The sequence below is a fragment of the Cydia pomonella genome, chromosome 1 (genome assembly GCF_033807575.1).
Source record: "Cydia pomonella isolate Wapato2018A chromosome 1, ilCydPomo1, whole genome shotgun sequence".
NCBI classification, from domain to species: domain Eukaryota; kingdom Metazoa; phylum Arthropoda; class Insecta; order Lepidoptera; family Tortricidae; genus Cydia; species Cydia pomonella.
In genome coordinates this window covers 48,874,414-48,891,543 of record NC_084703.1, presented here as the reverse complement: position 1 = coordinate 48,891,543, position 17,130 = coordinate 48,874,414, and the positions used below count along the sequence as shown (strand labels likewise).

Genomic DNA, 17,130 nt, shown 5'->3' with positions numbered 1-17,130 from the left:
TTGCAGAAATCGCGAAACGTCTGGTTGACGTAACTGGTGACCGAAGAGCTGGCGGCTTCCTCCCACAACGTATCAGCATTGCGATACAACGAGGAAATCCAGCCAGCATGCTTGGTACAATGCCTGAAGGGACTATTTTAGATTTAAGCTAGTTATAATAATCCTCTGTATATATCCATTATGTATATTGTTGTTTCTATAATTATATTTTTTCACCGTGCAATGAAATCACAAATCGAACAAAGGCCTCAATAGGTATGGTTTTTGTTCGGCAGGCAAGTTCTGCGATGTGGACATCGACGAATGCGCGGTCAAGCCGAAGATATGCAACAACGGGGTGTGCGTCAACTCGCCTGGTTCCTACCAGTGCTATTGCAGGCCAGGTGAGCTCCTTAAACCTCTATACTATCCGCAAAACTATCTGGCTGGTCAGGTCATAATGCCATCTCTTTCACTCTTGGTTGGTCTTAACAAGGGTAAAGGACATAGCATTATGATCTCAGTGGCCAGTTAGTTTTGCGGCAAGTATAGTTCATACGAAGCCATATATGGCAGTTATAAAATGCAACTCTATTGGCAGGTATTAAAGTTAAAAATTAAACAAATAATTTTGATTCAGAGTTAGCACACGGCGAATTTTTGGTTCGATTCAGTAGCACGTTTTGTTAACATTTGCAACGCGCGACTGTCGCGATGTTTAATTTCTGCATCGATGCAAACGCGCGACTGTATTAATTGAGCATTGCTACTAATGCGCTAATCATTATCCCCCTTATTCATACGCGTGTACTAAAGTTACGATGCCTCTAATCATCGTTTGTACCTTTTTATCATACCAATACGTCGGCAAGGGACAAACCATGATTATCGGCATCGTAACTTTAGTACACGTTTATGAATATCTTGACTGTATCGATTCTGAGTTGACGGTCTTACCGGTCCTGGGGGACTACCGCGATAACCGAAAATCGCAAATTGCGGGAATCATTCTCTTTTACTCTCACTGAGACGTAATTAGAATGACAGAGAAAAATGCCCGCAATTGACAAACTTCTACTACTTCTATCGCGATAGTAAAGAATACCAATATTGAAATTAACCTTTTCGCCGCCTCGTCAATGAAGTGATAAAGTATCATCAACGCCACGTCAAAAATTGGACGTAATACAAACCTGATCAAAACCATGACTTGATATGAAGTGGCGTGCGGGGTAGGTCATGTGCTGACTTTATATCAAGTCATTGGCGGCGAAAAGGTTAAAGTGTGTACAACTTAAAGTGGCATCTAACATCTGTAAAAATATTGAATATCGCCCACAGGGTATACTGGTGAAAGCTGCGAGCAAGATATTAATGAGTGCCTCTCCGCGCCTTGTAAGAACGGAGGCGTGTGCCACGACCTCGAGAATAACTTCGAGTGCACGTGCAAGGAGGGCTACAAAGGTAATCTCTTTGTTGCGACTGCAACTTAATATTATATAAAAATCAATGCAATAGCTAAACGCAGCCGTCGGGCTCGGCTATTATTCGGAGGCTTTTTAAAAGCACCAATAGGAGCGCTCCACATAATCTGTATCGCGGCCAATTGGAAGCATTTAAATCTAAACCTTTTGTACTGATCAAGTCAAATATTGCAAATGCCTCTTGCATCATCCTCCATACTTTCAACACCTATTTTCTACATTGAACCGTTTTGGCAAGAACCCTTGTAAACCAGTACCTTTGGGAAGATTATACTTCACTTCATTATACATCGAAGTTTTATTTAAGTCGTCGACATCCTGACCTGCACGGCGGCTACACTCTTTAATAATCCCTGATAAGCTTTAGCCGGTTTTGCGAGTAGTGTTTCACAGACTATACCGATAAGATTTCATTTGACCTTCGCCATGTTGCGGATTTTCAGTGGCCTCCTAGCTTTACGACCAGTAGTCATGTAAATTCATCATCATTCATCATTCGTTTGCCCTTATCCCATTCATTTGGGGTCGGCGCAGCATGTCTTTTTCTTCCATATCTTTCTGTCACCCGTCATCTCATCATTCACTCGCGTTCGTTTCATGTCATCTCTCACACAATCCATCCACCTTTTCCTAGGTTTTCCTCTCCCGTTCCATCCCTCCACATTCATTCGTAAAACCTTTCTCGTCACATGACTTTCATCCCTCCGCATCACATGCCCATACCACGCTAGGCGATTCGCTCTTACTTTATCTATTATGGGTGCAACTTTCAGGCTTCCTCTTATATACTCATTCCTTATCCTATCCATTCTTGTCACACCACACACATGTAGTCATGTAAATTAATAGTACATTAATATAGAGGCCGGAAAACGAAGGATTGCAGGCTAAGTAGATATAGACGACGGATAGGGATACACGGCCGGCAACCCAGTTTCTCGCCGAGATTTTTATAGTGCTTTTCTCAAACATGCAGTTAAAAATTTTACTACTAATTTGATGGTTGAATGCCAACACGTTGTGTCACAATTCGACGCTTAAAAACAAAATGTATGAGTAGGTATGACACAACATTGTTAGCCTTATTTTGGAGCGCACTATTCGCCAACAAACTGTGGACAGTTTGGTGAAAAAATATGAATACCTACCACTTAAGTTTTCTCTTGAAATAAATAAAAGAAGGTTGCCTTATAAGCCTAGTTAGTTCCTTTACATATCATCTTCGCTCATTGCATACGGATAAGTAGTATTACCAGACCTAATTTGAAGTGAGTCATGTCAACATTTCATTGCAAGTTCGAAAAAATAAGTTCAGGGGTGAACCGGGCTGTTTTAGTAGAAAAGAACTTTACATCACACTTGCTCGAATAAGTTCTTATTTCATGCAGGTGTACTGATGGACAAAGGCCTATTTTGTTCCCGCGAGAGTTATGGATTGTAAAAAAAATAGCTATAACTCCCTAGGGAGTTATAGCTTTTGTTTTTTTATTATGTCACTTATTCATACAAACCAAGTAGCATAAATGAGTTTTACTTTTAAAATACTATAATTTAATATTTTTGTTTATGTTTAAAAGTAAATAATTGATTAATTTAACAGCCGTTTAATATATTTTACATAATTTTCAATGGTGGCTGAATGCCGAATAGGTCTGTGCCCTCGATGCTAACCTGTTAAGAAATTACAAAATGGCGGACGAATGTTTGACATGTCACCGTATTTAAGAATTATTTCGTTTAAAATTTAGTTTTTTCTTCACAAGTGTGATGAAAAACATTGTGTGTAACTCCGGGGGTAAGAATATTGCAAACTCGGGTCTTTAATCCCCTCCAGCCTGCGGCTGTCGGGAATAACCACCCTCGTATCCAAAATTTCACTTACCCCCCTCGTTGCATAATGTACTATAGGGACCGTGCGCGTTGGAGGGTCTGCCATCTTGTGGCCTGAATCGGAACCATAAGCATGTACATTCACACGTCACGTGTTTTCTTGTGCATAGTAGGTTCTGCCATCTTGTGGGCTACATCGGAACAATAAACATCACATTTACGCTTCCCGGCAAAAATCTGACAGCTCCTGTGCTGCCTCCTACAGTTCATGCACGCTCCCTATAGTTGTGGTGCTCAAGTCTAAGCATTTTCTAAGTAAAACTACACCTATGTGTGACCTCGTGTTCTTGTTGAACGCTTCATAATGCGGTGTCTGTGCAGTCTGATGTTGTTAAGGTTCAATTCGGTATGCAACTATTCAATCGTTAATTGCTACGGGCGCCATTTAAGTAGATATGTATCGGTAATTTTCTCAGAAAATATTTTTATTGCGTTATCGGTAGTTACGATGGCGCCAGACTATCATTGTATTGCAAATTGGTATCATAATTAATGAGTGGTAATAATGTACACTGGGTGTAACTACTGAGATATAAACAACATAAACAAAACTTGTACAATGAAGATCAGAAAACGGCTTGTGTAATAGTACATTACTATAGAGGCCGGGAAACGTAGGGTTGCAGGCCAAGTAGATATATACCGGATAGAAATACGCGGCCAGCAACCCCGTTTCTCGCCGAGATATGTATAGCAGTATACTTAACAGCATATGTATACTTAGCAACGAATATGCACAACAAATCACCGTACCAAGCTAACTGAAGCTAGTTGATGGTTGGATGCCAAGACGTTGTGTCACAATTTGACGTTAAAAAACAAAAGAAGGTTGCTTTACAGTCCTAGGTGTGTAAGGCAGTATGAAATTCCTTTACATATCATCTTCACTCATCGCACCTGATATGTAGTATTTCCGGACCTAATTTGACTTAAGTTATGTCCAGAGATCGGACAAATTAGCGTCATTGCTCGCAATAATGTGGACATAACTCCAAAATTGATTAAAAAAATAATCATTTTTTTTTTCAATTCGAACTGTTTTATGTTTATTTCTGTACATTTAATGGATGTATTTATTAATCAAGTAACATAGTATATAACTAAAAAAACGAACAAAATAAATAAACTAATTATTAATATTAAAACTAAAATATAATAGAACTTAAAATAAACTTATAAATAAAAAATGCTCCCCAGGTCACCTTCGTGCATTATGGTACCCAGAAGGCTGGCAGCGTTTATTTAATTTCTTACCTAAGATTTAATTTTGATTCTTTCTTTTCTAGTCAATAAGTAATACAAAGATTTCTTATAATGTAGATTTATAAAAGAAAATAATCAGTAATTTTTCTAAATTTTCTGATAATTAAATGATTAATTTTTTAATCACTTTTGAGTCATATCCACATTATTGCGAGCAATGACGCTAATTTGTCCGATCTCTGGTTATGTCATCATTTCATAGCAAGTTTGAGAAAAAGATTTTTTTTAGATTATTTAACATTAAATATGCAAGATAAAGCACGTTTTAGTACCTCTAAATATTACGCTTTTTTGTGTAAAATTGCAAAAATAACTTTGTATTACCAATAAGTCTACTATAGGGATGATGTCACAAGTTGAATCTTATAAAAAAATCTAGTAAAATAGATAGCTAATGAGCAAATTATCGCAATCGGATACTAAAATAATATACATCAATTTCCTTTCGCTAAATACAAATACAATAAAAATAATTTTATTGAAAACAGTATAAGTACAGTGTTAGCACTTAAAGACTAAGGATTAAGGATAAGGAAAAGTTAACAAATGCCTGAACTAGGAGTTCCTGTGTTTCAGGCAGAATAGGACCATATTAATTAATTTGTAATTATTCACTTAATTATAATTATAAATAGTACACAATAATGAACAGAAATCTGGTAGGGTGATAACCTTAACAAAATAACTTATTTATGTATTCTATATGTTCTTATTTTTTCCTCTGCAGGCAAAGACTGCTCAACAGATATCAACGAGTGCGACTCCTCGCCTTGCGCAGAAGGCTCCACTTGCGTGGATGGCGTAGCGAGCTATTCCTGCGTATGCCAAGATGGTCTCACTGGGCCGACTTGCGACGTGAACATTGATGACTGCGAAGTAAGTCCAGTTCCTCAGAAAATTTCCAGTGTCGACTATAATCGACTCCCGTTAATTCAGGCCAGCGATAATTCGAACTACTCCATAATTCGAAGTTATCACGACTTCCCTAGAACATCCCTTGATATTTCGAAAAAACAATTTTTAAAGCAGTTGGTAATTCGAACAAAAAAAATATCGTCATATATATATTTTTTTTATACTACGTCGGTGGCAAACAAACATACGGCCCGCCTGATGGTAAGCAGTCTCCGTAGCTTATGTACGCCTGCAACTCCAGAGGAGTTACATGCGCGTTGCCGACCCTAATCCCCCCCCCCCCCCCCTCGTTGAGCTCTGGCAACCTTACTCACCGGCAGGAACACAACACTATGAGTAGGGTCTATTGTTATTTGGCTGCTGTTTTCTGTAAGGTAAGGATCTAAAATGACATCCGCTATGCTGTGCCCTACCACACAAAGCGAGATGACATTCACAATGCCCATACCTCTCTTTTGGACATAGTTTAAGGACGTACCCGGGTCACATAGGTACCAAAACGACGCGTTAATTCGAACTCATAGGTGTCAAACACTCGACAGTTCAAAGTTATCAGATTGCAGAGGTAAGTACCCTACATTTTGAGACAATTTAAAACTTTTATCATCGTTGCACATTATGTACGTACATGTATGTAACTCTAACCTTTTGATATTGTAATAAATAATAATCGATTATTACTCTAATTCGAACTTTCATATATTTACAAGCTTTTATTTAACTTGCCCTGTTAGTATGTACGGGACAAATCTTGCAAGTTAAATTTGACCCACTTCCCGGTTTCCGATGAAGCTGAAAATTTGCATACATATGTAAGTCGGGTGACAATGCAATATTATGGTACCATCAACCTGATCTGATGATGGAGACAGGAGGTGGCCATAGGAATTCTGTGTTAAAAAAACGCAACCTAATTGTGTTTGGGATTTTTAGAATTGTCTCGATGAGTATTAAGGTGAGGCAGGGGAAGTGCGCCATGCCGTCTAAGTGCGCCTACCTTGAATATATCGAAAACTGCTTATATACTACTAATATTACTAGTATTCTACAACACTTAGACTCTATGAGTGTTGTAGAATACTAGTAATATTAGTAGTATAGTACCTGGGCGACCGAGCTTTGCTCGGTTATAACTATTTATTGTAATATGGTGGTCTATAGGTGATAATCTTAACTACATTTTTTTACTAAATTAAACTTGTCTAAAACAATAAAAATTAAAAAATTATATATAAACTTGAACATATAAAAAAAAACAAAAGATAGTCACCGGGCGAGATTTGAACTCGTAACACTCGTTTAGCAGTCCGCGTCTTAACCCGCTGGACCAGACGGACAGTGACCGGCAACACGAAATTAGCGACCATATTCTGCGTCGAAAGAAAAACGCATGAAAACTTGAAAACACGCGTTTTCCCAAACATAAGACTAATCTAGATAGATTGTATACCCCCAAAAACCCCCATATACCAAATTTCAGCGAAATCGTTAGAGCCATTTCCGAGATCACAGAAATATATATATTTATATATATACAAGAATTGCTCGTTTAAAGGTATAAGATAAGCAGTTTTCGATATATTCAAAGTAGGCGCACTTAGACGGCATGGCGCACTTCCCCTACCTGGCCTTAGTTGCCTGTGGAAAAAAGTACAGTCAGCGATAAAAGCTTGTACCAAAAATGAAATTTTTGCCAAAATCTTATTTCTCTCAAAAATTTCGAACCATGTGAAAAAAGTCCTTCGAGTTTCGAATTAACGAGAGTCGTCTGTATCAATTAGTTATTCGTCAAATGATAACTGAAACCCTTTCCAGTCCCAACCCTGTCAGCATGGCGGCCGCTGCATCGACGGCCTAAACACATACACCTGCGACTGCAGTAACACCGGGTACGCCGGCGTCCACTGCGCGGTCAACATCGACGAGTGCGCCTCGCAGCCGTGCGAGAACGGCGCCACCTGCCGCGACCTGGTCTCCGACTACCGCTGCGAGTGCCACCAGGGGTACACCGGTGCGTATATAACCCTCCCAGACACACACACCTGGGACAGCTGCAACACGTGCCGCAGCCGTACGAGAATTACCTTACTGTACTACCCTACAGGTTTTATAGTCTGTTGTCTGTATATCACAATCATGTTTTCTCAACAACTATAAGGTATGTTTGAATGAATGCAGATATGCGAGTGCCACCAGGGGTACACCGGTGGGTACACGGGTAATATGTCAACATCGATCATTTTTCTACTGTACCGTGTATTTACAGAGCCACACAGTAAAAAAACATTACACTAATATTAAGTACTATTATTTATCGCAGGTAAAAACTGTGACGTGGACATCCAAGAATGTGCAAGCAACCCGTGCAAGTACGACGGCATATGCGTGGAGCACAGCAACACCAGTCTTTACCAGCCGGCAGACGGGCCCCCTGTACAACTCGGCCCGCAACCGCACATGGTGCTACCGGATGTGTTCTACAGACCATTCTCGCCTGAAAACGCTCATGGGTGAGTACACGTGTACCCAGGTACACGGATACACGGTGGTCGACAGGATATACGTGGAGGTTGGTAATACCAGGGGCGGGCACAACTAGGGTCGGACCTACATATTGTGTAGTAGAAGAGCCCAAGAGGGGATTAATCGAAGTTACTCGAGCGTGTCAGATTAAGATATGAGTGAAAGATATCTTGCTATCCTTGGAGATCTACCTTAAGCACTTTTAGCCGAGGCAGTTCAAAAATCATTAAGGAGATTGTTGATTTGGTTAATTTGGTCCACGTGATCGTTTTAATGAGAAATAACTCTATATTTTTTTATTAGACTCTACCCCCCTTATTCATAAACGTATACTAAAGTTACGATGCCGCTAATAATCGTTTGTCCCTGTCCATCATACCAATACGTCGGAAAGGGACAAACGATTATTAGCGGCATCGTAACTTTAGTACACGTTTATGAATAAGGGGGTACATAATATAAATAAATAAATATTGTAGGACATTATTACACAAATTGACTAAGTCCCACAGTAAGCTCAATAAGGCTTGTGTTGAAGGTACTTAGACAACGATATATATAATATATAAATATTTATAAATACTTAAATACATAGAAAACACCCATGACTCAGGAACAAATATCCATGCTCATCACACGAATAAATGCCCTTACCGGGATTTGAACCCGGGACCATCAGCTTCGTAAGCAGGGTCACTACCCACTAGGCCAAACCAGTCGTCAAGAGTCATTCAGTACAGTCAAGTGCAAAAATATGCATCGAAAGAATCGTCTCATAAATATGGTACTACGCTCTTATTACACTGGAATAAGATGCTATGGGACATATTTTTGAGTAAGCTGTGTACACCCATATTTTTACACTTGACTGTACCTAATTAATAAGTTTTTGGCAAAAATTTCATTTTTGGTACAAGCTTTTATCGCTGACTGTACTTTTCTTTCCACAAGTAACTAATACTCATCGAGACAATTCTAAAACCCCAAACACAATCAGGTTACGTTGTTTTATCACAGAGTTCCTATGGCCACCTCCTGTCTCCATCATCAGATCATCGCGATGGTACCATAATATTGCATTGTCACCCGACTTACATATGTATGCAAATTTTCAGCTTCATCGGAAACCGGAAAGTGTGTCAAATTTAACTTGCAAGATTTGATTACAAACAGACAACGGTCAGGTGAAAGTAAATAAAAGCCCGACCCGGTTATGTCCTTAAACTACGTCCAAAAGAGAGGTATGGGCATTGTGAATGTCATCTCGCTCTGTGTGGTAGGGCACAGCACAGCGGATGTCATTCCAGATCTAGAGCAGAGCCCAACTGGGGAAGTACCTCCACCTTACAGAAAACCACAGCCAAATAACACTAGACCCTACTCATAGTGTTGTGTTCCAGCCGGTGAGTAAGGTTGCCAGAGCTCAACGAGGAGGGGGGGGGGGTTAGGGTCGGCAACGCGCATGTAACTCCTCTGGAGTTGCAGGCGTACATAGACTACGGATACTGCTTACCATCAGGCAGGCCGTATGCTTGTGTGCCACCGACGTAGTATAAAAAAAAAGCTTGTAATAAAAAAAATATATATTTACAGTACATATGGGGCTACTTTATAGCACTAGTGCGAGAAGTAGCATATTACGTTACTGTGTCGAACATTTAAAGGGCCATATGTACTGTAAAACGTTGTACGATACATGTGCGAATAGGTAATTCGCAACTCGTGTCGATTTAAAACACTCCCTTCGGTCGTGTTTTAATTTATCGCCACTCGTTTCGAATTTCCTATTTTTCGCACTTGTATCGTAATGTACTATTGCAGGTACGAATGCATATGCGTGTTCGGCACGACGGGGTCCCGCTGCGAGGTGAACATCGACGAGTGCGCGGCGAGCCCGTGCCGGCACGGCAAGTGCGTGGACGGCGTGGGCGCGTACACGTGCGAGTGCCTGCCCGGCTACGAGGGCGAGCACTGCGAGGTCGACATCAACGAGTGCAACATGTGAGACACGCTTTTTATTACAACCATTTATACAGCTCGCGATCGCGTATGAAATTGATTATTTATTTATTCGAATTTTATTACACAAAATATATATGTACACCGTGTTTTTATTTAATTTCGTTAACTCCGGGGCATGAGTAAGTATGTTTAAGAAAATTAACTGGCATAGTTAATTAAATAATAATAATATTTTTATTCAACCAAACGATTTAAAACTGTGACATATCAATGTCATTTCTAAAGTGGCTGATAGACGGGCGAGTAAGTTCGCGAACTTATGGCTCGATGACTTTTTTCGCTTGTAAAGTACGCGTACTTAGGCTGACACACGAGCGAAAAAGGTCGTTGAGCTGTAAGTTCGCGAACTTACTCGCACGTCTATCCGGGACTTTACATCAATCGTCCGAGATAGTACTTACGTTTAGTAGCAAATGTATACACTAGTATTAAACACTAATAAATATCTAAATAGGCCGTAAGGCAAATGTATATGCTTAAGGGCCTTATAAGATAAAAATTAATTATTGATTATCTCCGAAATGGAGTTAATTAGAATACCGATGTCTTTGAGAAAGTTACTTAATTTAAGCTCAGGAATGCACCCTTGATATTAACGGTAATAAAATAAAACACTGCGTATAGCACATGAAGATGTCAATTTATAAAATGTAGATGTCAGTTTTTTTTTTTGGGTTACAGTCGGCTGCAAAAATACGTATCGAGAGAATCGTCTCATAAATATGGTACTACGCTCTTATTACACTGGAATAAGATGCTATGGGACATATTTTTTTTTAAATACGGTACAAACAACATTATTGTATACAACAATATACAAATATTAAATATATTAAATCTTTTTTAAGCCAGTTTGATGAAAATTAAATTGATGTAATTTCTGTCAGATACGACCCTTGCGGCATCCACGGGCGCTGCTACGACGGCCGGGCGACCTACTACTGCGCCTGCGACCCCGGCTGGGGCGGACGCAACTGCTCAGTTGTTCTAGAAGGTAACGGCAATCTTCCAGCGCCATCTACCGGAGGTCGGCTATCATGAGGACTTTGCGGACTTTGGACACAGCCACGCGGAATGAACATATTTTTTTTTAATTTATTTAGAACACATACAGTCACATATACAAATGGATTTGAAGTACAATGTAGAGTACTTAACATACTTAAGAATCATAGACCTGGAGGTTCATTATTAAGTACATAATGTTAACATACATACTAACAGCATAAAGAAAATGAAATCAAGAGCCATACTTAAATTTTATTTACTAGTCTTCCGAGGAAAAAAAATACAATAGCGACCGTGCGCGTTGGAGGGTCTGCCATCTTGTGGTCTGAATCGGAACCATAAACAGGCACATTTACACGTCAAGTGTTTTCTTGTGCATAGTAGATTCTGCCATCTTGTGGGCTACATCGGAACAATAAACATCACATTTACGCTTCGCGCCAAAAATCTGACGGCTCCTGTGCTGCCTCCTACAGTTCATGCACGCTCCCTATAAGTAGTAATACAGTAAGCAGGTTTGACACATTCTGTGTCACTAATTATCGGATATGTTGTATTTGCTTTTTTTAAACCATGTTCGAATATTTTTGTCCGTTTGATTATTTCCCTTAGACAATTAATTGAAGGAGTTCATACTTCTGGTTTCGCATGATATGACCAAGGTACTGTAGCTTGAGTTAATTAACTGTCTTGAAATCAAGAAATTTTAGTTTAATTAGAGCCCAACTGGGGAAGTACCTCCACCTCCATCCGCAGCAAAATAACACTAGACCCTACTCATAGTGTATTCTGCCGGTGAGTAAGGTTGTCAGAGCTCAACGAGGGTCAGTTAGGGTCGGCAACGCGCATGTAAATGTTAGTTGTAGTATGTAGGATACGGGGACTGCTTACCATCAGGCGGCCGTATGCTTAGTTGCAACTGGCGTAGTATTAAAAAAAAAAGATTTATCTCTTTTATTCACAAGCTTTCGATATCTACACATACGAGAAAATAGTCGATCACCAAACATGTACTCGTAAGCGTCGTTGAACGGCAGGCGAAACTTATTCCATTCATAATTTATTAATAACTTAATCGATGCCCGTTCATTAATACTCCCCCATAGGAAATGTCAATGTCAAGGTCAGACAGCCAAAATGTATGAAACAATAAAAAAATTTGACATATATATTCACCCCCTAAATTATTGCAGGTGACTAAATACACGCCCTATATATAAAATAAATATTATAAATAAATATTATAGGACATTATTACACAAATTGACTAAGTCCCACATTAAGCTCAATAAGGCTTTTGTTGAGGGTACTTAGACAACGATATATATAATCAATGAGCGGAATTCTTCATAGCAAAAATCAAACTATCAGAGGGATTGACCTAACTGTTTTATCGACTTATCGATGTTACGGAATAATATCGCATTATCATATTATCAACTTAAAAGATTATTCTGTCAAATATCAAATATCAAACATTTATTCAGCAAATAGGCCACAGGGGCACTTTTACATGTCCATTTTTACAAACAATAAATTAAAAAAAAAAAACAATTACAAATATCGAATCTATGAAATAATTAATACTTTATTAGAGATGTATACTGTCTCTAAATGTCAAATTACACAAAAAAAAACTATGATAAAAAAATAAAACCATAAAATACTAAAATTCTTTAGAGATGTATAAGTCTCTAAGTGTCAGAGATAAAATATAAAAAATATATTAAATTATCCTTAGAGATGTAGAGGGTCGCCAAGGCTTGAATTTTTATATAAATAATTAAAAGACAAAAAAAATTAAAACAGACAAGAACCGAATGAAGTGTCTCACGTTAATGTCACTCAAAAGTAAAGTTACATACTTTAACATAACCTGTACCCCGTGTAAGCTTAAACAGACCGGTCTCCACAAACAGCACCCGTTCACGAGTATGACGTGTATCTCAGCCATCGCCTCCCTCAACCTTCATTCGGGAAAGTGGCGACCCGACGACTGTAACATTTGACCTCTTTGATAAGCAACTTGCATCTCCATATTAAAGTAAATATTAAAGTATAGAGTCCGAATATTCAAACAAATTTGTCCATCCGTACCATTGCCTCCAAAACCTATTATAACTAGGTGGGGCACATGGCTTAATGCAGCTATATATTATGCAGAAAATTTGGAATGTATTGCAGAAGTAATATCAAACTTAAATTCAAAAGAGTCGGTTGTAATAAGAGAAGCAAAAAGAGTACTTAAGCACAATAATTTGAGAAATGATCTGTTGTACATAAAAGAAAGTTATGGCATTTTATGTGAGTACTACAAATATGCTCCTGTTACTTCAACTGAGGTAGAACGCTCGTTTTCATCTTATAAATGGATCTACAATGAAAAAAGGAGTAATTTGAAAAGTGACAATGTTGAAGAAATAATGTCAATTTTCTTTTACTACAGGGATGATGAAGAAAACATGTTTAGTACAATTTAGATTTCGACTCTGTTATTTTGAATGAAGATTAGTTACCTACTCTTAGTAATATTTATTTTTAATTTTTCATGATAAGTTTCATATAGAAAATTTAAAATAAAAGTTTTTTCTGTTTTATTCTTTAGTATTTTTCTAAAATACAGTGGCGGTCAGCTAATTAGGGTCACCGTTAATTTATTTGTATGTATATCCAAAAGCCTGATTTCATTACTTTAACTTTGTTTCGTTAAGTGACTAATATTTATCGATAAGTCGATAAAACAGTTAGGTCAATCCCTCTGACAGTTTGATTTTTGCTATGAAGAATTCCGCTCATTGTATATAATATATAAATATTTATAAATACTTAAATACATAGAAAACGCCCATGACTCAGGAACAAATATCCATGCTCATCACACGAATAAATGCCCTTACCAGTATTTGAACCCGGGACCATCAGCTTCGTAGGCAGGGTCACTACCCACTAAGCCAAACCGGTCGTCAAATATAAGGTTACATAGTATCTGTTTCCGCGCAGGTTGCCGCCAACAACCGTGCCGCAACAATGGCACCTGCTTGCCGTGGCTGCGGCACGAGACTGAACACCGCTTCAACTGCAGCTGCACCCCGGGCCATCACGGACGCACCTGCGAGAAGGTAACGACCTGGTATATGTACCTTACGTCTGCAGAAACACTTACTAATCGTCAACAGCTACTTACCATGGTTACTCTTCTTCTTCCTTGCCACTTTCCATTATTTGGGGTCTGCTCTCCTCGTTCTAAGGCGCCAGGACGGTCTGTCCTGGGTTTTCGCATCTGTAAGTTGGGTTTGCTCCAAGTCGCGGGTTATCATAGTTCAGCCTCATGGTTTTGGGTCTCCCACTGCCTTTTCTGGTGCATGGTATTGTCAGCGCCTTCCTGACCACGTGATCTTCGGAACGTCTCATTATGTGGCCATACCATCTAAGTCGGCTTTCCGTGATCTGACCATGGTTACGTTACGAGACTGAACATCGCTGCACCCCGGGCCATCACGGACGCACCTGCGAGAAGGTAACGACCTGGTGTATACCTTATGTCTGCAGTAACATTCACTAATGGTCAGTTTACAATGGCACTTCAGCCGTCAACAGCTACTTACCATGGTTACTCTTCTTCTTCATTGCCTCTTTCCATTATTTGGGGTCTGCTTTCCTCGTTCTAAGGCGCCAGGACGGTCTGTCCTGGGTTTTCGCATCTGTAAGTTGGGCTCGCTCCAAGTCGCGGGTTATCATAGTCCAGCCTCATGGTTTTGGGTCTTCCACTGCCGTTTCTGGTGCATGGTATTGTCAGCGCCCTCCTGATCTTCGGAACGTCTCATTATGTGGCCATACCATCTAAGTCTGCTTTCCGGAACTGACCATGGTTACGTTACGAGACTGAACACCGCTTCAACTGCAGCTGCACCCCGGGCCATCACGGACGTACCTGCGAGAAGGTAACGACCTGGTATATGTACCGTACGTCTGCAGAAACACTTACTAATCGTCAACTGCTACTTACCATGGTTACTCTTCTTCTTCCTTGCCACTTTCCATTATTCGGGGTCGGCTCTCCTCGTTCTAAGGTGCCAGGACGGTCTTTTCGCATCTCTAAGTCGCGGGTAGGGCTGCCATCCGTCCGGGTTTTCCCGGATTTGTCCTAGTTGCACCCCCGTAGTAGAAAACCCGGACACTTTTCATGTAAGGAAGCACATTAAAACTACATGTAAAAAAAAAATATTATGCAGCCCTAGTCGCGGGTTATAGTAGCTCAGTCTCAAGGTTTTGGGTCTCCCACTGCCTTTTCTGGTGCATGGTAATGTCAGCGCCTTCCTGACCACGTGATCTTCGGATATCTCATTATGTGGCCATACTATGTAAGTCGGCTTTCGGTGATCTGACCATGACCATTGTGACCATGGTTACGTTAGAATACAGAACATCGGTTCAACTGCAATGCACCAGGTAGATATAAGTAGCGTTGTGGCTACCTATATTCTTCGAGATACGCATCTTTCCATTAGTATTTGGTCTCTGTTAGACGCCGTACTCAGCATAATATAGTATTCTATGGATCGAAAGACAATTTCTTTGATAATGTAACTGTAAGTAAAGATTCATAGCGATGCGACAGGACTCCCCAAAATATTTTAGTTCTGAAATTTACTAATACCAAACGCTTTAATTAAATTATTCTTGCCTTTTTTTAGATTACGACTATGTCCCTGGAAAAACGGAGCTACGCCGAAATCAACACGACCCGCGAAGAAGGCTACGATATCTCCTTCCGCTTCAAGACGACTCTAGGCAACGGTCTGCTGGCCATGGGGCGGGGGCTCACGTACTTCTTCCTGGAGCTGTCCAACGGCAGGCTGAATCTGCACTCCTCGCTGCTCAACAAGTGGGAGGGGGTCTTTATAGGCTCCAACCTGAACGATAGCAACTGGCAGAAGGTTGGTGTTTTCAGCTTGAAATATCTAGTCAAAATTACCTTTTTAGATCACAGGTGGACCACAACATAATCCTTAGAACTTAGAAAACCTGAGGAATCTTCAAGACCATTGTAGGAAACGGTTTCCTGTTCAAGACCACTCAAGGCAACGGTCTGCTGGCCATGGGGCTGCTCACGTACTTCTTCCTGGAGCTGTCCAACGGGAGGCTGAACCTGCACTCGTCGCTGCTCAACAGGTGGAAGGGGGTATTTATAGGCTCCAACCTGAATGACAGCAAGGCAGAAGGTTGGTGTTTTCGGCTTGAAATATCTGGTCTACATTACCTTTTTTATAACATGGTATTTAGAAAAGATATACCGGAATAAACACACGTGAGGGACCTTCAAGACTATTTAAGGAAACGGTCTCCTAGATACTTCCGAGATCTCTTTCGCAAACGGTCTCTAAATAGTACACGTGGTCATTTTATGCAGGATGAAGTATTCTCTTAATCTATTTAATCCACAATTCCGAGTAAAAATTGTGCTAAATTCCTTACACAGGTGTTCGTCACAATCAACTCCTCGCACCTCGTGCTCGCCGCCAACGAGGAGCAGACCATCTACCCTATCAGCCAGAACGAAGCCTACAACTCCTCAGTGACATCGTTCCCGACCACCCGCCTCGGTACCGCCGGGTCCTCGTACGCCACTGTGACGCACGGACCGAACTTCTTCGTGGGCTGCTTCCAGGACGTCGTCGTCAACAACCAATGGGTGAGTCGCTAGGAACATACCAGTCACAATGAAACCTCCAACTCTTCAGTCACTTTCCTTATCACACGTCTCGGTACCGCCGGGTCCTCGTACGCCACTGTGACGCACGGACCGAACTTCTTCGTGGGCTGCTTCCAGGACGTCGTCGTCAACAACCAATGGGTGAGTCGCTAGGAACATACCAGTCACAATGAAACCTCCAACTCTTCAGTCACTTTCCTTATCACACGTCTCGGTACCGCCGGGTCCTCGTACGCCACTGTGACGCACGGACCGAACTTCTTCGTGGGCTGCTTCCAGGACGTCGTCGTCAACAACCAATGAATGAGTCGCTAGGAACATACCAGTCACAAT

General features: G+C 40.4%; 1 protein-coding gene across 1 annotated transcript in view; it reads left to right on the top strand.

Moving 5' to 3' along the window:
- The window catches only part of LOC133529293 (protein crumbs), a 200,344-nt gene that overhangs the window by 129,061 nt on the left and 54,153 nt on the right, over positions 1 to 17,130 (top strand). Inside the window, exons 18-27 of the mRNA XM_061866993.1 lie at positions 276 to 383; positions 1,321 to 1,443; positions 5,344 to 5,492; positions 7,347 to 7,542; positions 7,852 to 8,041; positions 9,876 to 10,055; positions 10,964 to 11,070; positions 14,085 to 14,203; positions 15,779 to 16,021; positions 16,564 to 16,776. Coding sequence (XP_061722977.1) covers positions 276 to 383; positions 1,321 to 1,443; positions 5,344 to 5,492; positions 7,347 to 7,542; positions 7,852 to 8,041; positions 9,876 to 10,055; positions 10,964 to 11,070; positions 14,085 to 14,203; positions 15,779 to 16,021; positions 16,564 to 16,776 — 1,628 coding nt within the window. The remainder of the gene's footprint in view (positions 1 to 275; positions 384 to 1,320; positions 1,444 to 5,343; positions 5,493 to 7,346; positions 7,543 to 7,851; positions 8,042 to 9,875; positions 10,056 to 10,963; positions 11,071 to 14,084; positions 14,204 to 15,778; positions 16,022 to 16,563; positions 16,777 to 17,130) is intronic.